The sequence below is a fragment of the Centruroides vittatus genome, unplaced genomic scaffold, assembly GCF_030686945.1.
Source record: "Centruroides vittatus isolate TY-2023 unplaced genomic scaffold, ASM3068694v2 contig_717, whole genome shotgun sequence".
Taxonomy (NCBI): Eukaryota; Metazoa; Arthropoda; class Arachnida; order Scorpiones; family Buthidae; genus Centruroides; species Centruroides vittatus.
Window position 1 is genome coordinate 2069550 of NW_027122456.1, and position 26482 is coordinate 2096031.

Consider the following 26482-nt stretch of genomic DNA (forward strand, 5'->3'; position numbering starts at 1 on the left):
TTGCTTTAAATAGATTCATTATCTCCAGTATAGGCCACACCCTAATTTTAGTAAAAAAATATAGAGTAAAAATGTTTGGTCTATACATGTATAAATACAGTATTTCATTCACAAAGACAGTATTCATCTTCAGGGTATATTAACATTTTAAAATACAAATGGATTATTATAATTTATTGATAATGCAATTTACAATATATTTCTTGACAAAAGTCTTCAAACAAATCAAAAATTCAAAGATTCAATAGTTCACAATCCAAAATATTTTAGATGACCTTTAATTTCCCATTTTTTTAATAAGGAATAATACAGAGATTGAAGAATATAAAAGATGGGAATTTACATAATAGAAACTTCAGTCAACTTTCAAATGGATTTGGATTTGTTTGAAGACTTTTGTCTTGAGACATAGGAGGTTTCACCCAACATGTTTTTTTGCTTCACTTATTTTATGATTACATCTACAATGAAATGTAACAGAATTTCACTTTTTAATGTTTATGTTTACATGTGTTAAAGTTTTAATGTTTGAAATGATATCTTCAAACTGCATATTTGTACATAACATGTTTTCAACAATTGTTGCAGAAGTGCAGGATATAGTGATACAGGTTATATGATGAAATGATTGGTGTGATGATTTTATTTCCATTCTACCAATTTTCTGCTGGGAATACAACACTGTGGGTTATCCACACAAAATTACAGTAATTATACTTCAATAAATAATTTTATTTTATTGAAAATATGATAGTACAGGGTGGGAAAGAAAGTCAATTATTGCCCCTGCTACAGAATAAATAATGTACCCAAGTTAATTTGATCATGTCAAGAACACACTAGTCCAAGGCAGAAACACATTGTGTGTTAGGCTACATCCTACGTGGCATCTGCGTGGCGTGCTTCCAAGTGGAGCGGACAAACTGGTTCAAGCAAATGTGCACGTCTGGAGTAAGTGCATTTAGCATGTAGTGACCACCAGACGACACTTCTACATGTGCGTGCAGGAAGCAACTACCAAGCCAGTTTGATTGTCACTTCCACTGCTCACAGTTCCAAAGAAGAAAATGGCTGATTTTATAGATGAATGAAAACAGAATGATAAATAAATTGTCTATATACGTTGTATGTACAGTACTTTAATTAATAATCTTTTATGTAATTTAATAATTTCTGATTTTGTATAAATGTAACGTTTTAAAAATAAAACTTTTTTTAACTTATTATTCTGTGAAGATTCTTTATATTTGTTGTGTATCTAGTTAGTGATAACAATTACCTGTCAAATTTACAGTTTTAATGTTTGTTGTATTTTTCCGTAGTAGCATTTGACTGTCTTCTCGCCACCATCTTGTAAACAACACACGTCTACTCTGGACAGGAGTCGCTCGCAAGTTGGATGCGCCTACAAAGATTCTTTCTGCCCACGGTCACTAGACGCTGCCACACAGGATGTAGCCTTACACACATGGCTGCCATCTTGAATGCAATTCCAAAATTGAAAATGGAAAGGGGGTCATATGACACATCATTTAGGGTCAGAATTTCACAATGAATTGATTGCTGAAAGATTTTATTGACCTACCTTGAATGCTTATAGAATTAAGCACATTACATGATGTGCTCAATATACACATTCTTTAGGTACAGTACATTCTATATTCTGTAGCAGGGTTGTTAAGTGACTTTCTTTCCCACCCTGTATTATTATTAGTATTGGAAAATTTGAATTAATAATTATTTAATAAAATAATTTACAAAAGAATTAAGAAATTAAATATAGATCTTCTGAATAACAGTAAATTGATTAGAAACTTCAATGTTTAATATCAGATGGCTAAATCTCATATCTCAGTAAAAGAAATATTTTTAATAGCAACTAATATAAAAATATTATTCCTATACTTAATAAATAAAAACACTGTGTGTATTCTGTGTATGTGTATGAAAAAATTAAAATTGAGAAATATAAGATACTGTTTTATTACAGCTAACTGATATAGAACTTCTAAATATTTTCAAGACCGTAAACACAACCTCAAAGAAACATATATACAGGTATCTCTTGTATAACATGGTAGTTACTTCCAAAAAACTGCAGTGTCATGCAAATCCATGCTATACAAAACAAAGGACTAATACAAAACAGATAGTTAAATTTCAAAAGTTAACAAAAGTATACTATTATTTTTCATTACTAAGAGAAATATGCTTATTAATTACATTACAGTAGTATAGGGACAAAGTTATTTTGCAATCTGACTTCTCAAGAAATTTTAATATAATAATTTATATATAATTTTAATTTATAAATTTTAATATTTTAATAATGTTTATTAAAGTAATCAATAATTAACTAGCATTTGCAATAAAATACTGTATTATGCATTTATATATGCATTTACTTAAATGAGGGCATTTTCTTTTTACAAAGTATTGTCATTTGAGCTTTATTGTTGATCTTAATCAGAAATATCAGCAATGTCTTCATTTTTTTATTTTTACCATAAAAATATGTTATTAATCAAAAATTTGTTCTAGCAGGTCACATTTGTTCAGTCAAGCACCAAATGTTTTTTTCCAGAATTTGTGTTGGAATACCAAAGTTTTCAAGTTGGGAATAGTTAGTGTGTTAGAACATGAGATACTGCTGTATTTCATTCATCAAACAATCATACAAATAATTACTTACCTATTGTTAAAAAAAAATTAACAACACTTACCTAAAAATCTTTAAATAGCCTTTACTAAATATGAAGATTAAACTATAAAAACAAGTGACACAATGACAGTCTTAAAAACTAAAATCTGAAAGCAACAACACCCATTGATAGAAAAGCTAGGACAAGAAAGAAAAAAAATTGCACTATTAGTTTTTATTAAACCTGACAAAAGGCACAGAACAAATTGAAAATTTCAATACTCTAAAATATGGGCAAATTTAAGAAAACATGCATGCTTACTTGAATGAAAAGATATTGAATAAAGGAGTTCACACTTAAGAATTTGAAATTTTGTATGGAGGATTTCCCAAATTCTCAAACCGTGTTGTAGAAGTGCCAGGTTGTATGAAGGATACCTGTGTGTGTGTGTGTGTGTGTGTGTGTGTATTTATGTATGTATAAAAAATGTAAATACTAACACAAATTTATGTCTTCTACAATATTCTTTTACATCAGTAACAAAATGAACATGAACACAATACAGTTTAAAAAAACTTGTCTTCAACTTTTATTTAATTTGTTTTAATCTTCATATTACCTACTTTTAAGTATATACTTCTTATATATTTACTTCTACAAAAAATGCTTAAGTTAAACTCAATTTCCTACTCTATACAGTTATAAAAATTTTGCCAATAATCAAATTATACTGATAATCAATGCATAATTATTATTAATATAATAATAATAATCATATTTTACATTAAAGATGTACCAATTAATTATTTGCTAATTGTTAATTGTACTACTAAGCTCCTACACTGATTAATCATCAAATTACAATTAATTCTCCAATAACTAGAATAATCTGTAAATAATCATTTTATTTGAAAAATATTATTACTTTTTAAATTTAAAATTATTAAATTAATGTTAAAAATAAATGATGCCTAAGGAAACAATAACTATTAATAATAATGATGATTCAGGATTAGCATAATGACAAATCTAGTTATGTTAAAAACCACTAGCTTACTGTATCAGTATTTTTAGTCCAAAATTTTTTACTGAAACTAAAAAGTTTCTTTAAAAATTCACAAAAATAATTGAAGAAACAAATGTCTTCAATTTTTGCCACTCCTTGGGAATAAATATTTTATAGAAGAGTCAACCATGGTATGGTGGTAAAAATTTTCTATTATAGTACTAATAAACTTTTAGAAACACAGTATATATTTTTTAAGGAATAAGCTTCATTCTCAGACACAGACAATTATCAGATCTGATCAATTCAATTTCAGTGTTATCTGTATTTCTGAAAGAAATTTTTCATATTTCAAACAAATAAGATTGTTGTTTCATTTCCAATTATTCATATTATTTTGTTACTATGTTGCACTCAAAAGAATGTTTAATATATGGAAGTATTTGTGGCATAAGTCAATTAATTTATCTATTAATAATGGAAAAACATGATCTCAAAATATTAGACATTGCACTTTCAAGAAAGAAAAATACTGTTTAATTCTGGTAATCAAAAAACACCTATTAGAAGTTGAATGTATATTATTGTGACATCACAATGACAGGCTGCAATTTTAAATCATATTTTAATTTTAAAAAATTATGACTTTTGGTTCAAACTGGAAGTTCAAGTTAATCAAGACCTCTGACCTCCAAGTTTTCCATATCTGGTCTCAATTTTCATTTATCTAATTCCATTTTCGAGAATAACAAATGACAGACAACAATGAGAATGTATAGGTCTGTAATTTGAAAATTGTAGCCCAATAAACAAGCTGTAACCCCTCAAAAATGATGGCGGAAAAAATAAACCCATCAATCATTTGGTAAAATAGCTATTTTTTTTAACACAAACTGAACAATGAGAAAAAAAAACTGAAAAATTTTGCTCACCAATAAATTTTTGTAAAGAAATTGCCAGTTTTACTAAATGGCAATAACAAAAACTAAAACAATGTAATTAACAACATAAAACAACAAAAACCCTTTAAGATGCAGTCTTTTTACTTAAACCTCTAACATTTTCGGTGTACTTTATTGACTCTCCTCAGGAAAAAATCTAATATTACAATTTATAACAAACAAAACCTATTGCAGAATGCTCATATAACTATATATATAGTTATATGGCTAAATTTTCATGTTATTATTTGTATTATAACCAGCTGGTTTTTGTTTGTATATGTATGTATGTATATACAGGGTGGGCCAGCGAAAACGAAACGGCAGAGTGTTCGTATTCGTCCAAGCAAAGCGCTCGGACAGGTCGATTTTACTCTCGAGGGGACATCTTTTGCAATAAAGTTTTTGCGATTCTGAATACAACAGACAACAAAAAATTTTAAAAACTCATTTATTTTGTATTAACTAAACAAACATTTATTTCGAAAAAAAATGTTTGTTTAGTTAATATTCAGAATCACAAAAACTTTATTGCAAAAGATGTCCCCTCGAGAGTAAAATCGACCTGTCCGAGCGCTTTGCTTGGACGAACACGAACACTCTGCCGTTTCGTTTTCGCTGGCCCACCCTGTGTATATATATATATATATATATATTTATTTATTTATTTATATTTCAAAGTAAAAAATACATAATAGTAAAATTAATATTAAACAAAGAATAAAATTCGCAGAAAATTTATTAGTTTGTTTATAAAAAGTCACTTATTTTGGTTTGTTTTGCATAGCTTTTTTTCTTTCTAACTCTGCTAAATCACTGGCTTGATTGTAAAAACAGTTGAAAAGCAACATTAGACATTGTAAAAGCAACAGATATCAGAATGTCTAGAAATGAGACTTGCAATCCAGAGCTAATGATGATGCTGCATAATACGATTGCTGAGGTGAATGCCTTTGCATGATGTTACAGAACAATGGCAGAGGTTGACCAGAAAGAACAAGAGCAGCCATGATTGAAGGCTTATTCACAGGTATACAACAAATGCTGTGTCAAGGTGATCTCATAGAAGAAATTTTTAGCTCAGACAATTCACTATTGCTTGATGTAATGAGGTGTCGGGTCATTTTGTGTCCAAAGAATTTGCACTGTGCAAACATAAGTGATACAATTTTTGCTACCCTGTATGGAGAAGAGAAAACATATTTAAGCTTAGACAGCAATGATCAAAATGAGCACAAGATACACAATAGAATTTCTGCACACAAGTAAGATGAGTGAACTTCTGAATGGAAATGAGCTCAATGTATTTTAATTGAATAAAATCAATCAATTTCAACAGGTTCCTCTATTACTTCTACATTATCAAATCAAGGAAAATAAAGATATTAAGCATCACATTGTTGTGGTGATGATGTTATAATAGAAATGCAATGCTTCTTGTGGATTTGATTTGATTGACCATTGTGAATGATAGATAACATACAAAAGTTGAAAGGAAAAAAAAATATATTTGGCACCTTAACTATAAATACTTACAAAACTGCTTGTTAAGGAAACTAAATACAAAAAATTTGTATTTCAGTAGAGATTTTCAGTATATTTTAATTAACAGTAAAGATGCAATAGTCCTTAATGATAGCTAGAGCCAGTTCAAAATAATATAGATGTCACAAGACTCATTGCTAAGTTAATAGAGTAATTACTCTGGTTTAATTTTATTCATATACATATATTATACATACTGTACTACATACAACATACATACATACATACTGTATTTAAATTTAATTGTGTTTGTTCCTTTCATTTTAAATTTATGTTCTATATATATAGTTCTTAGAGCTTATGACATTTAATGCTGAAGACGACTTGATTAAAAGTTAAAAACATTTCTAAAATAAAAATTTTTTGTATTTGGTTTCCTTAACAAGTAGTGTTGTTGAGTATTAAAAAAAAACATAACAATCTACCGTAACTAGATAAAGTCTAAATAGAATTTATATTTCTTTAAATCTGTTATTTATTTCAAATATAATAACATTTAATTTTCCTTTTTGATAAATTCATTTTGAAATACCCTGTACTGAAAATAATTTATTACAAAAGCATAGTTTTAATTTTTTTTATAACATCTATTAACTATATAAATTCCAGTATTCTAGTAGCAAACTATTACAAAATTTAATTTTCTTATATTAATAAGTATAATTTAACCTTTTAAATGTTTATCTTAACACTTAAATTTCTGAAAGACTGAATATCATATATAAAATATTCTTGTTTAATAATTTCCTAAAAAAGTACATTTCAAAATATTTCTCTATTACATTATTTATTTCAGTAAGATTGGAGCACAAATCTGCCAATTAAATATTTCATTTATTTCACTAAATAAACCTGACAAGAAGTTGCATAAAATAATCATATTTTAAAATTAAAAAAAAATCATAGTGAATATAAAAATAATTTCAGAAACTGCACTTCATTTGAAAAAATTTTAAATCTCTTAGTGAAACAATGAAGAAAAATTAACTTTGTAAAACCTATTCTTATGAATGTATTTCAAAACTATCTACTTAGAAAATATAGTATTATTAATTATTCATGTTTAAACAACTATAAAATTATATAAAGTCATGAAACCACATTACTTAAAACATGTAGTCCTATAATTTTAATGCATTTTTACAACTAAATTATCTTCAAATTTCAGAAATCTTATCATTTACCAGCTTCAGTTTATAAATACAGATATAAACTGAAATTGATCTAAGACAGACTGAAAACATTTTTTAGTGAATAAATAGTTGGGCTACCTAAAGCAGTTTTACTTTATTTTATCATCAATTATAACTACATTATACTCATTTATTCTTTTTTACAAATAATCCAAACTTTATTCTAACAATTATAAAAAATTTCTGGGACGAATTCACATTTAGAGAAAAAATACACTTCTTACAAGACTATACATATACATGAGTCCATATCCATATTATTATTTTTTAAGAATTGTGTGTGCTACTGCTAGAGGACCGTAACTTTTTTACATTTGTTGGAGGACAGTAGCCTCAAATAAAAGGTCAGTTCTGCTGTAGACTTGTTAACACCTCTACAAAAGCATGTGAAGGGACTGAAGGATATGGACTCATGTATATGTATAGTCTTGTAAGAAATATTTTTTCTCTAAATTTATTCTAACAAATTTTATTATAGATTTAAAAGTAAATTATTAAGAATCAGACAAAGTTGTACACAGCATATTTTCACTTTCATTGTTCAATAATGATTAATAAAAATTTAATTATTTACAAAATAAATATATCTTGCAATTTACTTCTTTAAGTATTCAGCATCTTATCAAAAAAAAATTCAAATCAAAATTCATTCAGGGCCAACATTGTTTCTTTTGGTCTTTGAAAAAAAGTGGTTACATTTTTGATACAATTTATTTATATACTAGTTTTGATTATATTATTCCTTTTTAATAACTTATAATATCAAATTTCAAGTAATCAAAATTATTCAATAAATTATATACAATGATCTATTATAACAGTTGAAACATGTAGAAATCATATCAAATGTTTTTCATAATTATCAATCAATTATAGATTTATTAAGTGTAGAAAAAAGAAAATGTTTGATAATTTATCTCTAACAAAAAAAAATGAGTACTATTTACATTTTATAAATCATTAAGTGTGTATTTTTAATTTCAAGTGGTAATTATTTGTAACAATCGATATAGCACAACTGTGTATTATATGTTACAAAAGATTCCATATTTAGTTATTATAATTTTTAATAAAAAATTCTCTTTAAACATAACACATTTATTATATATATACAAAGAGTATATATATATCCAAAGTTTGAAATAATCACTACACACAAAACCAACATCCAGCAAGAAACTACAAAAGCAAACATTGGCCGCATTCAGCATACTCAACAGTTTTGGAGCTGTTGAGTATTTCTCTACTAAATGCCCTCTACAGTAGTGCTGTTTTCGAACATGTTTGATGTTTTGACGTAACATTTGTAAGCGTCTTTCATTTACGCTACTTATCGCTAGCTGCAACTGACCAATGATGGCTGCTTCCTGCTCCAAGGCATACATCACTCATCATTCAACACATGTAACTATGTAACAGTTACCGACCAAAACACATTTGATCAGTTTCAACTGTTGACTCTACTAAATGCAGTCATTTTCACCCATGCCGAACGATCATCAGGTTTTTGGTCGGCCAGGCTAATGTTTCAATCTTATTTACGTTGAGCAGACATCTCCAATTTTTAGTATTTGATTCTAGGGTATACCGATTCTAGAATTGATCCTTGAATAGAGCAGTTTTATTAATACAGCAATATAAAATCACCGATTTATAGGCCAATAAATAAAGAAATGTAAAAAAAATAGCCAAAGTTCAAATCAGTTTTAGACCTCCTTTTCCAATTCCAAAATGTGTCCCCAGTTAAATTGTAAATGTTACAGTCAGCCTATCCGATTTTGTTCTAACAGAGGTGAAGACAATCTTATAATGGATATAGTATCACTTTTAATGGAAGACAATGTAAAAAAACAAGCACGAAATAGAATTTTATCACCACTTTGGTTATCAATGTTTAAATGAACATAAGTAATCCAACAAAGGAAAGCAAATATGTTAACACCAATAAAAACAAATCAAATAAATTCATAAGTAATTTCAATACAAATATAGCAAGTAAAAGAATAATTTAATCAAATAGACAAATGTAAATTATTATTCAAATAAATTAACTGTTTGCTCATTCATTAAACAATTTTGGAGAATATTAAAAAAGAGTTTTGTCTGATCAAATTTCATTTCCAATTTAAAAATTTCAAAACTGAATTATCATTATGATGACATTACTGACAGAATTCATTAATAATTTTATAATAGATAATAAACAAGCGTGGAAAGTATTATTTGACATGAAACATATTTGAAGTTGTCAGATATATCACCGAAGTTGCAAAAATTAATTCCGACGTATTTCATTGTTCACAAAACATATGTGCTTGTAAATACCTATTAATTTCAATGGATAAAATGAAATTGAAATGATTAATTTTAAAAATGAAATATCCTGAAGAGATTGGTATTTTTCACTGTACGAAAGTTATTTATTTTATTTGTTGAAAAAAAATATCAATTTCATTATTTCCATGTCAAAGGTCACTGTCGCGCCATCTTTAATTAAACGTATTTTAGAATATGTTTTTTTCTCTTTGGTTTCGACTTATTTATTCACTTACCACGCTCGATGCGGCCATTTATATAACACTCAAAATAAGTAACTTTTTCTCTAACAATCGGCTTACACGAGGCCACAGCTAACGGCGATCGACTTTCTGCCTTTATATAGCAACTGTGGAAGAACGTCCTTCGCTTCACTACGGTTGTTGACGTCATAAAAATTGTAAAGCGCTCCCTCGTGTAAAAGATTCTCGTAACTGATAATCATCAAATTTTGAAATTACACTATAATCTTATCGAAATACAGTAATCTAAAATCAATAAATTATAATTCTTATTTCTAAAAACTGGTTAATTGCATGCTTAATAATAAAATTAAGCACTGTAACTCATTTAATAAAAAATGAGTTACAAACTGGCAATTTGCTATGTTAACTGTTTTACACGTATAAATTAAATATTTATTAGCGAGGTTGAGGCCGAAGTTTTAAATGCAAAAACGTGTACGTCGGACGTTCGGCGCCGCTTTCCTGTAAGCCTAGAAGTTTGACAATGATGTTCGGAAAGTCAGTGGAATCATGCTCGACATTCCAAACGCTATTGTCAAACTTCTAGGCTTACAGGAAAGCGGCGCCGAACGTCCGACGTACACGTTTTCGCGTTTAAAACTTCGGCCTCAACCTCGCTATTATTAGGGAGGTTGAGGCGCACATATTCGGCCCAAAACGTGAACAGCGGACGGGCGAGCGCTGCCATCTGGCAATTCTATACGGTCGATAATGGCGTTTGCTACGTCTAGAACGGCGAGTAGACGATCGGCTTAAACTTCATTTTTTTGTGTTAGTGGTTAAAATTATGGCGTATTTTATTAAAATAATAATTATTTAACCATATACGAATAATATTGTAAAGAAACAGACGATTTTAATCCAGAAATTATTTAATTATTCAATTTTTTAGTAAGTGATGGGAAGTGCCTATAGAATTTACATATATTTGTCTTCATAATAGCTTACCTTAAGGTAGGTTTATTCTTCCACGGCATCTTCTACCATCAACAGCGTAATACGTTTGTAAATTTTCTAAAAATTAATTTTCCGAGCTGCTTTCGAATTTACATAAGCCACTACTACCCGGTCGCCCCATTGTGGGCCTGGCCGAACCTATAATGGGCCTACTAAAAGAGGCCCTCTTAGTGCCCACAGGGCGGAAAGAGTTAAAACAAAATAAAAAAAAAATAAAAAAAAAGCCACTACTTCCCTCGACAAAAGTATGAGGTAGTCCTATCGTCCGATCGTACGGTAGGAGACACGACGCTAATTAAAAATAATTATTTAATGTTATTAAACATCCTATAAATACTTTTAAACAGTTTAATTTGTTTATTTACTTTCGCTGGTAACCCTCGATGTTAGACGGCCGGATGGCCGAGCGGTAAAGGTGGCAGTCTACCGCTCTGGGGGACCCGGGATCGAATCCGAACGGGTCGAATAATCCCCAGGAATTTTTCGGGGGGGTGGTCCGTTCGGATATGTCGGGCCCCGTCCCTCACCACCCGGTCGCCCCATTGTGGGCCTGGCCGAACCCATAATGGGCCTACTAAAAAAGGCCCTCTTAGTGCCCACAGGGCGGAAAGAGTTAAAAAAAAAAAAAAAAAAAAAAAAAAAAAAAAAAAAAAAAAACCCTCGATGTTAAATGTATTCGCCATTTTTTCAACATATTTCCCGTGAGTCAATGCGCGACGTTCACTGAGTCATGTGATGTTGTGAACGAGCGCCGCAAGGTCTTTTACTTGGACTTAAAACGTCAAATGTGTGCTTCTGCTTGCCGTACAAGTTTAACGTTTGTACTTGCGCCTCAACCTCTCTATTATAATACCCCAATAAAGATTGTGTTGTATATTTCGACAATAAAGTTTCATAGTTATTGGAATAGCATAACTTATTTTTCGTGTATCAATTTAAATATTTGATAAATATTAGCGAGGTTGAGGCCAAAGTTTTATACGCGAAAACGTGTACGTCGGACGTTCAGTGCCACTTTCCTGTAAGCCTAGAAGTTTGGCAATGGCGTTTGGAATGTCAAGTATGATTCCACTGATTTTCTAAACATCATTGTCTTCTAAGCTTACAGGAAAGCGGCACTGAACGTCCGACGTACACGTTTTCGCTTTTAAAACTTCGGCCTCAACCTCGCTAATTATTTCACTTAAATCATACATTATTTAGTATTTACATTCGCGATATATAATGGATTCATTGAAATTTGTTTTAAATTAATTATTTATTTTAATCGTGTCTACCAGTAATCTGCCTAAAATTGTTTTGATTTGATTTAAATCAATTCGTTAATTTTTTTAAATTCCTGGTACTTTAATTATTATACGGTTATTATATTAAAATTCAAAAAAGTTCGAAAACATATTTCATTGTATGTTGGAAAATCAATATGTCGAATTTAATGAACTCAATTATAAAAATTATTTATATACGTGATTATAACTCTGTTATTTACATAATAAAGAAATTATAATTAGTGTAAGAGTTAACTAAACTTTTGTGAAGCACATTATCAGTTAATAAAAAATTTATTAATGTTTAATTAATGCATAATAATTAATTAAAAACTGACCGATAAATTTGCTTGACAAAAGTAAATTTATCAGATACTGATTTTTTACACTATATATTTCTTTTAGATATATATAATTTTTGAATCTAAAATCTGAGTTTTTTTTATTCAGTCATCAATAAATTAATCCTCTATCATTTTTTAATCATAACTTACCATCTTAATAAATCAAAATCGATGCTATCATTATAGTCAAAACCCTCTGCAATATTATCCTCACGGTTAAATTATTGATCTATTATTTGAGGATTCGGCGTTTGAATTCGATCTGAATCCTAGAGATTTTTAAATACTAATTCCAATTCAAACATTGGTAAAGAATTAGTCATTATTTTCCATTCTTCGCAATGCTGATCGAGTCTACTATGATGACACTGGTGGCCTAAACCAGTGTTACTCAACCTTTTTTTTTTCTCGGGCCACATACATATGATAGTTATTACACGCGGGCCTCAACATAACGATTATAATGAAAAACATATAATTTCTCACTCACCCTAGAAATTTAGTGTGACTTGATATTGCGAACATTTTTTCACAATTTTATTTAAATTAGGCTTGTAACTGCTGCATGCTACTCGTAAAACGGCATCCAGGTGTGAATCAGTAAGCCGATTTCTATATGTTCTTTGCATATTTCATTTTTGAGTATGACGTTTCACGCAGATACGTTGATGCTAACAACGTAAAATTTGAGCACATTTTTTTTACAGAAAGGATAAAAGGGACTTAACAGTGTGGGCGAAGTAATCGAATCTATTTTTTGCCGCAAAAATTTCAAAATTTATATTTTGACTGCATTATTTACGGGTCACATCCGAGCCACTCACAAAAGCTCAGCGGGCCGCAGATTGAGTATCGTGGGCCTAAACGGTTAAAGCGTCAACCTACCACTCTCGACACCCGAAATCGAATCCGAGTAAGTAATTCTCCAGGAAATTTTTATGGGAGGTCAGTCTTGAATTTGTCGGGTTTAATCTTTCACCATCTGATCATCTCAATTGTCGGCCTGACCAAACCCATGTTCAGTATGGAAAAAAAAAACCTTATTGCCCACAAGTCAGAAAGTCCAAAAATAAAAAAAACTTATGATTTTTCGTAATAACTGAGACGTGTATGATGTATGACTGTCTCTCGTCAAAAACTTAATTCACAACAATGTTTTACTATCTTACAATAATTAAAGTTTCAAAAAATTTGGTCAACTTCAAAGCTAAATTTATATTAATCGGCCATCGGCTAAAGCTATTGTATCAAAATATAGTTTCATCTGTTTAAGTGCAAAAATGTATTTACAAAAATTGTATTGATTATATGATTTTTAAACAGCCGGATGGCAGAACAGTTAAGCATGTGTGATAAATTTAAAATAATTAAGTCAGATGCCTTATTATTTTAAATTTAAACGTTTTAATTATTTTAATTTCCAATGTCTTTTCTTTGTTTTCTCTTTCTAGAACGTTCTGTCCATTTTGTAATCCTTCTTTTATGACTATGAGGAGGTCTATTCCGAAAAACATTGAACGATAGAAAGGACACAAGGATGGTAAACATTAGTTCTAAATTATGCCGCTACGGCGAACAACGCCGATTGCAGCAACTGGATTTGTCAGTGTTTCGTTGTCGGTGTCGATTTGTCAGTGTTGAAAATGGAATGCAGGGTATATGCAATTTAAAGTACAAGTATAAGCAAAGTTTAAGCAGACATATAAAAGGGAAGCATAAAAAGAACTATAACAGGAATGATGAAGTTATAAAATTATTTAAATGTAGTTTGTGTTCAGATGATTTTCATAAAAAAAGAAATATTGTTACACTTCAGAGGGGTATATAATACGAGTATTACTATATCTAATTATAATCAGACATTTAATTCATTTAATGATTTTAAGGAATGGAAACAGAAATATGACGTTTCTGAATGAGTGGTTCAGAAACGAACATTAAGCCTAATATTTCTATATAATTGTCATAGATCATAAATTTCAAGTCCCCTATGTCTTATTTTATTCATAATTCCATTTCATAATCTTATAATATTAATTTTTTATAGAATAATTCATTTTTAAGCAAGGTGTCTATTTATAAATTTATTTTATTTTCACTTTTAACTAATAATTTCGAACAAAGCATTTATAATGATGAATAGAAAACACAAGTATTGTACCGACGATATATTTTAAACCACACAGACTACATTCCATTTTATTATCCGTTGTTGAACTCGTAACTCGTTAACTCGTTCAACAACGTTGACAATACTATAAACAAATGAAAAAGCTTGTAACTACGACCCGAAACTGACAAATCCAATTGCCGCGTTGGCGTTGTTCGCCGTAGCGGCATAATTTAGAACTAATGTTTACCAGAGAGCTAGCCTGTTGTGTAAACATATTAATTAAATACTACACAAAATAAAGAGTGAAGTATATTTTGTTGGTTTGTAAAAAAAATATTACAAAATTTGAGTTTCTTTTTGTAGAAATTTTTGAGTTTTTTGGAACTCGAGGCCATAAGCAACAGCTTACATGCTTACTTGTAAATACGGCCTTGATAGGACAGATATCAAAGTTGATGTCTTTTAACACAAAGAGCACAAATATGTATAGAAGGATCTCGCTCATTTGTTTCGATAATACCACATACAATGATGTGTCCCGCTAGCAATAATTGTTCGCCTATAAAATTTCTCGAAAAACAGCTACAAGCAGGATGTATCATTATATCGGACAGTAATATATGATTAATTTTACGTTGACTAGTTACAAGCGACACAAATAAAGTAGCCATTTTTAAAAAATGCAGCGCCCTCTATAGTTTATGAAAAAGGCGAATAACGTAGGATAGTTCATGCCATTATAAATTAATGTTATTTTTACTAACAAAACTACAATCTTTAATAAGACTGCGTTTATTAATAAATAATCATTCTATGTATTATTTTATTTATTGAAAAAATGGTAACAGAATTTCGTTATACCCCCCCCGGATCCCTAACCCGTATAAGCTTTCGACGGCAGTAAATAGCCATTTTTCTCATGTAGTTAATGTAATTTATGTTAACGAAATGTATCCAGGAACGTTATGTTTCCGGATACATTTCGTTTTCGGGTAAAACTTGGTGTTTCTTTCATCTGAATATCAAAACAGCATAGTAAGAATTATGAGAATAAAAACACTTGTAATCACTAACGAAATGAACAAGTTAACGAGCTAATAAAGAAATACAATAAATAAAAATATAGAAAATAGATAATGTCCTCAATACAGGTCACACTACTGTTCTTTTACGTTTGGATGACACATGCGGTTAGTCTTTTGTAAACAAGATAGTCTCTTACAACATTGATCTTTTTAATTAATTTACAATTTTTGTGAAATGACCAAATAAACCTATTAAAGAAAATGCTTCAAGCACTACTTGGCAAACTGAAAATTTTTAGAAACTGATTGCGCGGCCCAGTGTGGGATTAAACCTCTAGCGGACCCTAGACAAAATTTTAATTAGAGCCCATTTAAATAAGTTGCTTCTAAACAAATCTTAAATAATGTCACTTAAAATTTTTATTCATAATAAAGAATATAAACACTAATACAATAATAATTGTCTAATAAGAGTTTCTGGTATAACAAAAAATATATAAAAATGTGTACAATTATAGTCATTAATCAGCCTCTAAAAAATTTTAATTTTATCGTTTTCGGATTTTCATTTCACAAAATTGATCAATAATATCTTCGCAATTTAGCCGTTCGAGAGTATCTTTTTCTGTACCAAGCGTTGCTAAAGATCTTAGTTTTTACGTTTTATTGAATTTCTTAAATAATTTTTAACTCGTTTTAAGTACTGAAGTCGGGTCCCCCAAATTACAGGCCCTAGACATTTGTCTTATTTTTCTATTGGTTAATCCTGTACTGGCGCGAATTGGCTGAATGCCCCATTGAATCAAATCTTTGAAGAACCCTTTTAAAAAATAAACTCCATATGATATATGTAAAAGTTATTGTATTCATATAAAGGGAAAAAATAAATAAATATTCTAAAAAAGATTATTTGTAAAAATATCAATATTTAAAACATTTTTGTATATATATTAGAAATAATCTATTGCACGATAGCACGATAATTCAATTTGATTGATTATGGGATTATTAATTGAGCAAAATCTGCTAAAATTCATATAATTTGCTTACAAAATGCTTACTTTAGATGTTTTAGTTGTAGCACCGTTAAAATTTTAAGTAATAAAATAAATATTACTATTAAAAAAGTGCATTTACTTTTTAAAACATTCATATCATCATCTCGATGTTTAAGTTTTTATATTTTTAGCAATTGTATTTCTGTTTTTTTTTTATTTGCAAATATTCCTGTAATTTTTGCGATATCTTCTTCAGTTATTCTAAAGCAAAATTGAATGTTATACAGTGATTCATTCTGTAGAGAATTGTCGTTAATAAATTTTTTCTTGTTAAATGCGCTTATCTATTATTATATTATATAATATGATTAAAAAAAACGGTTAATGTTACCCTAGGATCCAAGATGGCGACGGGGGAAATTTTTCCCTACGTTGGAGACTGCGACGGGGAAAAAATTTTTCCCTCGATTCAAGATGGCCGCGTTTCCGGCCGCCATCTTGAATTTCTCTGCAGACTCCGCGGACGTTAACCGAAATAACCAAAAAAAAAAAAAAAAAAGAATTTTTTTACTCACTTTTCGATGGTGGTTGCCTACTTCTTCCTACTTTTTTTTCCCTTTCCGATCCATTCTTTTTTCGGTTTTGCCAGCTTGGATACTTTCCTTTTCTCTTGGTGCGGCTTTTTTCTTCCCTGTTCTTTTCGATTCGGCTGCTCTTTTATTGGTCGATTGGCGTTTCCCTCCGTTCGATTTATTACTACTTGGCCATATAAACGACAGAATGCAACCCCAAGAAATGTGGCCAAATTTACTTTTAAATGTTCCTTCAAAGGCAGAAGTCTTCGTTCCGCACTTACTACATCGCAAGAAACAGCTTTCTCTATTACTCCGATGATATAATTTGCATTTAGAATCGCACGGAATGCAAACGGACTCGGTCGGCTGTATGCCTAATTTTACAGCAAATTTCAATGCGTTATCGATACGGGGAGGCAAACCTAGCTCCAAATAGTCGTTTTCCATTAACTTGTAGAAATCACGGGTGGTGCAACTCGACCGAAATTCGTCGTTGAAACTCAAATCGGCAAAACTACTCATTATCGAACAATTGGCAATAAACTAAACGCGGGGAGGTGGGGAGGAAAAAAAATGAAATATCGTAACGAGAAAAAAAAACAGCAATTATTCCAATACGCAATTCGTCGCAACACTTCAGTAAACAATTCCAACTGGAAACTAGTTGATTTGCATAAAATTGCCCAGAAAGGAACAGAAATCACGTCGTAGATTATGCATTTGCATATTCGTTCGTAACACCCCTACGTATTTCCCGTCGATTTAACTCTCGCACGACGTTACGAAAAAACTCCCTCTACCGTCGCAAATATACACTACCGTCTCCGTTTCGAGGTTACAGTAACTCGGCCACGTCGAACGCATGGTAGAAACCGAAAAAAGGAAAAAAAAATCTCCACGTCGTCGACGTCTCGACTCTAGGGAAAAAAATTTTTCTCCGTCGCAGTCTCCAACGTAGGGAAAAATTTTCCCCGTCGCCATCTTGGATCCTAAGGTAACATTAACCAAAAAAACTAATATAAACAGAACATGTTACAAAAAAAATTTATTAAATATATATTAATAAATTCAATAAATTTAAATTTACTAGGCCTAATGTAAATATTTTCTACTAAAATCTACTTAAGAAAATCTAAGAATATTTTTACTTCCAACAGCGCATTTAATTTTACTTGTAAGAATAATGAAGAAAAATGTTCCGTTTTACTAAAAATTTAAATATATTTAATTATTCGAAAAATGAAATTAATTTAATCATTATTTATTTGTTTGAAATTTTATTAAAAAATACGATTAAAAAAATTTTGATTTAATAGAAAATTATAATGTAATGTACAGAAGAAATCCAAGATTAAAAAGACATATGTTCACGTGTTTGTATATGTATATAGCAGTATATAGGATAATAAATACGCATTTTAATAATCGCAATCCAAATACAAATACACTAAAATATGTTTTAATTGTGATTATGTGGTTAATTCGATTTTATGTAAATTATCTCGATTAAATCTACCTCTTTTACGAAAGTATATCTCATTCTGAAATGTGGCGGCCTCTATTGGGCAACGTATATTTAATACAAGACAATTTTGCTTTATTACATTTTTCACTCGCTCTTTGAAACAAGATATTCGTTATATCTTGGTTTTTATATGCCTAAAATAATCGATTTAATAAAAAAAAATTCTGTAATTTGAGTATTAAAACTGTAGAAAAATTATACGCTTTAATGAGAAAATGTCGCTATAAATTTAATAAATGTAACTAAAATCTTGAATTATTATTTTCGAATCTTTATGTGAAGAAAGATTCAAATTGCAAACACTTTAATTTATCATTTTTAATCATTTATAAATCGTAAATTAGCATGTTTTTATATTTTATACACTTTTTTTCATAAACGAATATTAATTATTTTAACAAAAAATATTTGTATTGATAAATGACTATAGGCCTGCATTGATTTTATACATAAAATATAAAACAAATACGTAAAAATAGTAGGCCTAATTACTTTTACTGTTGTGAAAAAACGTTAATAATTGTCCACTCATAAATAACAAGGAAGGTAGAAACCACAATTAAAAAAACACGTTCGTGTTTTCTTAAGCATTCAAAAAATTTTGGTTAAGTATTCGTTATTCGCGATTTACCATCCTGGATTATGCCAAGCCGGAAACCTTGAATATCTTGAATATTTTAAAGAACACAATATAATTTTTTTGTTTTTTTTTGAATTAGGACCCTAAGCCTATAGACATACTAAATAATTTGTAATTTCTTATGTATTTTTATTACTAAAATTATTTGTACATCATTAGATAATTTTGTAATTTGTTTAAGTCGTAATCGTAGAATATTATCAAGCACATTATTCTATTTTTGTTGCTTCAAACACAATTGAGTATTACAAATTAAGACACTTGGCGGTTTTTGTGTCTTAATTTGTGTCTTAAAAATTCGTGCTTTAATTTGTGTCTTAATTTGTGCTTTAATTTGTGTCTTAATTTGTGCTTTAATTTGTGTCTTAATTTGTGCTTTAATTTGTGTCTTAATTTGTAACACTCAATTGTGTTTGAAAGCAACAAAGTACGAAGCACGGTTTCAGATTATAAATTTAAAAAAAAAAACACACACATTATTCTACTTATTAAATAAAGCTATTTTTAACTCTTTTTTCAAAAATTATTTTTGACACAATTTTGATATTGGCCGTTTCAAGATTTTCACATTAGTATAAAACTAGCGGTGCATTTATAACCTATGATTCAGATGGCCAAGCGGTTAAGGCGTCACGCTTTGTTTGAGGTACAGCTCCGAGTCCGGACAGTTGAAAAACCTCAGGAATTTTTCACGAGAAAGTCTGTCCCAGATATGTTGGGCGCCGTCCCTCACCATCCAGTCGTTCCCACTGTGGGCCTGGCCGAATCCATAATGGGTATGATTAAAAGACCTTCTTAGTGATCATAGGGCGAGCAGAATAAAAAAACAAGATCATAATTGAAATTAAAATAATTGTATAAAGTAGTCATTGTAATTTGGATATAATTTTATTAGTGGGGTGCTCGTGGCATCTAATATGGGGCTGCTGTTCAGGAGGATGCGCGGTATGCAAACCTGAGGACGACGATCGGCGACTTCATGCGCATTTGAAAGTTTGCGCGAAAAAACATGCATTGTAAGCCACAAAGAAGCCTTGCAAGTGTTTGTACTGTGATTTCTGCTTTGTTTCAGCCATGTCTTCCGCTAAGATTACAAAACAGAAACTAGATAGATCTATTGTTGACTCGTGCGAATATTTACTGAGAGTGCTTTTTCAAGTTTTGCTTCATTTTCAGTGATTGTTTAAGTAAGTTTAGACTACGATTTTTCTAGATTTAAATACTTTTTAACTTTGATAAGCAAAATATCACAATTGGGAGCGGTGGCTTTCAATAACAGTCGATCGGTTTCCTTCAGAGGAATCGGATCTTTTCATTTATTTTGGAGGAAGCCGATTCAGTCTTTTCATTGTTAATTTTCCAATGGAATTGTTACAGCAAAATGAAGATTAATAAATACATTAAATCTGTTATTTCTTAATTAGTGCAAGTTCTGTTTTTACAACAGTTGCTCATTTTTCTTTGCAGAATGGATAATTTCAAAGAATTGAAGAAGTGGTACATCTCGGACCATGCTGAGCCCAAGGTTGGCGCCTTGTCTTTGCCTCGTGTAATACGGGTGCTTCCGAAAGATGCGGAGGAGGAGTTGCATACACCCGACGTTAAACGGGTGGTCGTCATAACTTCGGACGACAGCGCCTCGTCTCTCATCCCTTATCTGGAGCGGCGATATCCCGAAGTTCCGGAATGGACGGTTGAGACACGGTCACGTGAGACGGGACTCGACAGAAAGAAGACCGAAGAAATCGTGGAAAGATCCGTCGAGCGTAAAACGCCTTGATGGAAAAAAATTGTTTTGCAGCTGGAAAACATAAACCCTTTTTCTAACGAGGCCTTCTTGCACGAATTTCACCATTCTTTCCATTCTTAACTTTTCACCCGGCTACGACTTAATCGTAGCCGGGTGAAAAGTCGACTGGACTCGGCTTTCCACCCAATTTATGGATGGATACTTCGACAGCATTCGAGATTCGTTCTTCCACTTCGGTTAAAGTGCATAGAACAACGACAGTGACGTGTACCGTGGCAAAGTGACAACGAAACGTTAAGTAGTGTTCTCGTGTTTAATTAAAGGCTGTGTTTAAATGACTATAACTGGCCAAGGCAACTCATAATTACAGTGACCATATTTTTGGGGGGAAAATAAAGGACATATCGAAGAAAATACAAAAATACCTTATAAAATTCATACGTTTATAACATTTATTACGAAAATAGTAGCATACAACATTGCATACATTAAAATTTTAAACAATCTTAATTATTACACATACACACACATTGTAAAAATTTAAATAACATTAATTTTGATACTTTTCAGTAGAATTAATTTTTTTCAATAGTTCGGTTCATGTTTTAAAAAATCATAAAATTCTATACAGTTCATTTGAAAGTTATATTTGACAGAAATACATGCTTCTAATGTGCTTACTTTTAACTGGGTTTTTTCATTTGTCCACATATTATTCACTAGTGAAAATATTCGTTCGACAGGGGCATTAGATCCAGGGAGACAAAGAAAATTCTACAATTTTTCAAATGTTTTTGAAAGCAATTTCTTTTGCTGTAAAATGTTCAAAAATCTCAACCCACCTTTAATGGCAGGGCTTGTTATTCTGTCGCCATTCGTCGATGTTTTCGTTTGTGACATATTTTTTTACACAAAAAACTTATCAAATAATTCACCGTCGAGTATATTTATGGACCAATGATTCGAAATAAAAATATAGCTTTCCTCTACCTCGCTTACAAAGGGATTTCGCGTAATGTGACCCATTCAAACACCTCTATTTCAATAAAACACATGTCCCAATTATTTAGATAATCTATGCACGTTTGATAAAATGTGTGCACAGCATCATTGAAATTTTTGGCTTGTATATTTTCTGATTTTTCTAATGCTAAAATCACTTTTCTAATAACAATAGGAAGAAACACCTCATTTTTTCTTTCAACTAACTTTAACTTTAATTCCTTTAGAAGTACGGATATTTCGCACATTGAGATTTCTTGTGATTCAACTTTCAATATATATTGGTGAAATATTGAGGCTTGGTTATGAATAAATAATAACCATTCCTCTGCTAATGTTTCATTGAAAAAGTTTTTCAGAATTGTGGGACATTTTTCCAGATTCAAAAAGTATGATTTTAATGGATTAAATAGTTGTAAAATTCTATCTAAAGCTGGTAAAAGAGTTAGCCAGCGTGTTTTGCTGTAACCAAGAAGCTTTTTATATTGAACCTCTGCATCATCACAAAATTCTTTCAAATCTTCTACTCATTTGTATAAATATAGAAATGTGAATATATTTTTACTAATATCTATATGCATACACTTAACACCTTATTCTTGCCGAGAAATATAAATTTATTTAAAACAAACAAACGTTTTCAGCCTGATTCACAGGCCATCTTCAGGTTTAGAATACATTTGAATTAAAAATTCTATCATTAGAACACTAAATTCAAATTCAAAATTAATAAGAAACATTTAAACAAAAAATTAAATAGACAACATAAATACCAATAAAACTAAAACATAAAAATATATAAACATGCAAGAAACGAATATATAAGTATTAATAAATGCAATACATTCAATAAAACCGCTATAACTATTGGTTAGAGCCCTTATTAAACTTCCTAACCATGAACTTCCACGCAGAGGGTAGACTTTCTGCGTCCCTCGCATTTAGACAGCCTTCTTGTAATCTACTCCTATAAATCTGCAACTTTTCTGCTGTCAATGCCAAAGATGGAGAAGATAAAGGGTTTATGATGGTCGCCTCATTCCATTTAACTATAGCTCCTGGCGCTTGCGCCATTTGGGACAAAATTGTTGCATTAGACTTCTTTCTGATGTTATACGTTTTATTATTGCATTAAATTGTTGCATTAGACTTCTTTCTGATGTTAACGTTATTTATTTAAAACAAACGTTTGTTTGTTTTAAATAAATTTATATTTCTCGGCAAGAATAAGGTGTTAAGTGTATGCATATGTATATTTTGCTGAGTGCTTTGTGATATTTTTACTAATATCACTTCAATATCTATTGGAAGACAATCTACAGCAGTGCTTATGGAATTGTTCAATATGTGGGCAGCACAATTAACTCCTATCAATTTATGTTTACTTGATTGTTGCATTTTAAATAAAACATTATTCTTTCCTTTTCTGCCTGGGAACCACCAAAATTGCTGTTGGTATTGTCAGCACACAAAGCGAGTAATTTATTAGTAATTTCAAATTTTGACAGTGAATCCTTGATGTAATTTGTTAATATATCTGAAGTTTCTCCAGAAAGATTATTTATATTCAAAACTTTTACTCTGACACTGCAATTGGGTAAGAAATATCTGACCAGAATTGTGCAAAATTTAGTATTACCATGATTCGAACAATCCGAATAAATAGTTATATAATTTGTTTTGCTTAAGTCAGTTTTAATTCATTCAAAAGAATATGGTGCGAAAACATTACAAATGATTGCCTCCGTTTTCATTCTTGCACAAGAATATTTTCCCTCAAAACATTTCTTAATTAATTTAGAAGAGCAGTCGTTTGATCGAAATGAATAGTTAATTGGATTTCGTTAAAAAAAATTTTTGTATTTGTGCATGAGCGACGCAAACACGTGAATACTTCATAAGTTATTATCAGCACTAGGAATAAACTGAAATACTTCGCTTATGATTACAAATAAAAATACAGATCTGTTATTAAGCAAAAGTAAAGGGATCTTTCACGAAATTATGCTATAGTGAGCTTAATGTGACGGTAATCAACACCTAGAAATGTTTCTCTCGTACTTCATTGCATGTGGGATGATTTGAATCACTTTAGTTAGTGTGAAATGGATCATTATATCTTACTAAGTATGGATCGAATTATAATATTGATTAATCCAGAAATACTTCGTAAATTTAGAAAAATAAATAAAGTGTTTTTTCAATTACTGATGTAAACACACATATTTCTTCCGGATCATTAGAATTTATGCAAATTTATCTACAGAAGCTGTATGAATATAATAATAGAAATAAGTTAACGACTATATGTTGTCATGTTCTTTTCATTTCAAGTTGTCATTTTATTTAAAGGGGTGTTTGTCATTTTATATTGTAAATGCATTAGGACAATTTTTTTTTTTTCAAGAATAGAAATAGTCTAATATAATATTATGGTTTTAATACAACTAGATTATATGTGGTTAGTCTCAATTGATACCCATTTTAGGCAAGGCCTAACCCACAATGAGAACTGGCTAGGTAGTCAGTTTGGATAACTAGACAGGGAAAAGGGGTTTTGGCTCCCTACAATGTTAAATGCGTCAAGAAATTTTAGAAATAATAAAACCAAAGTGAAATTTTTAGGGACCAGTTCAAAGGAACTAGAATTCTACAACCACTTACTTACACAATGATGGTGAGGAACAGAGCTCTTATTTTCATTTTCATCTTTTTCTGCTTTGTGGATAAAATGAAAATTGGATATGATCCATCATACCCAATTTTGATTTCATCCCTACACTGAAATAAAATTAATTGTTTGATAATATATTTTAAGATGTTAATACTTTTTTAAAACCAATTTTACCCTGTGGATACTAAGAAACAAGCCCATTATTTCTGCCAGGCTCAACGTATACGGACGGACCACCCCTGAAAAATTCCTGGTGTTTTGACCTGTTCGGATTCGATTCCGAATTCCTTAGAGCGGTTGTTGACATTTTAACTGCTAAGCCATCCGGCCGTCGAATTATCAATATCATCTTCCCAATGAACTTAGGAACAAATTATGATTCTTCAATCATTAATTGTGATATTTTTATAGTGCACTTAATTTAATTTTCTCTGTTGTAGTTTTTTGCAATAAATGATTGTGCTGAAACTAATCTCCACTTATTATATTACTGAAATTTATAACCACGTCGTGACTTTCCCTTATTAAAATAAAACAATAAACAACTCGAGAATTGATTCAAATTCAAATCAAACAGAAATATTAATAAAATTTATCATTTGTTTAAAACTATAATATGTGATATGTAAGACTATAATTTTAAATTATATACAGTTAATTATATATGCCAAACATAACAAATCAGTTGTTAGATCAATTTCTTCATTACAACTGTTCAAAAAGATGGCCTTTGACCTCATTTTCTGATACGTTCAAGAAAAGATTGGTGACAAATGTTTTTTGTGGAATATTTTCTCAAGCATTTCGTATTCGTTCCTGCAAGTTTTCTGGAGTGATACATATGTACAGTACAGTACCTCTTAGTATACCTTTCCTTTAAGATGTCCCTATAACAAAAAGTCAAGTGATATTAAATCGGGCGATCTAGCAGGCCAAGATACTGGACTATCACGTCTTATCCAACGACCAGTGTAACATTGATGTAATGTTTGTCGAGCAACATGCGAATAATGTAATGGACAGCCATTATTCGCAGGCTGCGGACATGCTGAAACCACATAGTCCGCCTGGAAACATAAAAGAAGCATGCTTTTAGTATGATCAATTTTTATTTTATAATATTTGTTGTCAGTATCCATAAGGGTACTTGACAAAGATTGCGCTTTATGTAGTAAATAGCATTTCTGTTACAGAGCATGTAATAAGAAATTTTTGAAAGAGTTTAAAATTTAATAACTTAGATTCTTTACAAATCTTATAATATTTAATTTGAAAATAGTAAACTAAATATTTCTGTATTTGTATTATGTATTCCACACTCACTTCTTATCTGAATAATTGCATTAATATTTTATAATTTTACTTAGCATCTAACATTTTTATATAGTAGCCATATCACTTGCCGATAGTGGCTTTTCATTTAGAGATTCTAGCATATGATCAGATAGACTCATAATTTTTCATGAAAAGTCTTCTGAATCTGAAGCTTCGTTTACTATATTAATCAATTACATTGTAATCAAGTAAACTTAAAGTAAAACGTACAACTTCCAGTGATTTGATGCTTCGCATCATATATGTAATTATCCGGTTTTCATTACATAATTTTATAAGAATTTTAGTCTGTTCTCACATGTGAATAACAAATTAAAAGAGATAATTTGCCAATACTTACAGAAACTCTATTGTACAACTCTATTACAACAACTCTATTTATGATTGG

The 26482-nt window shown here is 30.2% G+C and overlaps 1 protein-coding gene across 2 annotated transcripts in view; it reads right to left on the reverse strand.

Moving 5' to 3' along the window:
• Positions 1-10041, reverse strand: part of TfIIA-L (transcription factor IIA L) — a 60485-nt gene extending 50444 nt beyond the window's left edge. For both annotated transcript variants that reach the window (XM_067276888.1, XM_067276887.1), the window contains exon 1: positions 9880-10041. In XM_067276888.1, coding sequence (XP_067132989.1) covers positions 9880-9897 — 18 coding nt within the window. In that variant the 5' untranslated portion in view covers positions 9898-10041. The remainder of the gene's footprint in view (positions 1-9879) is intronic.
• Positions 10042-26482: the final 16441 nt, after the last annotated feature.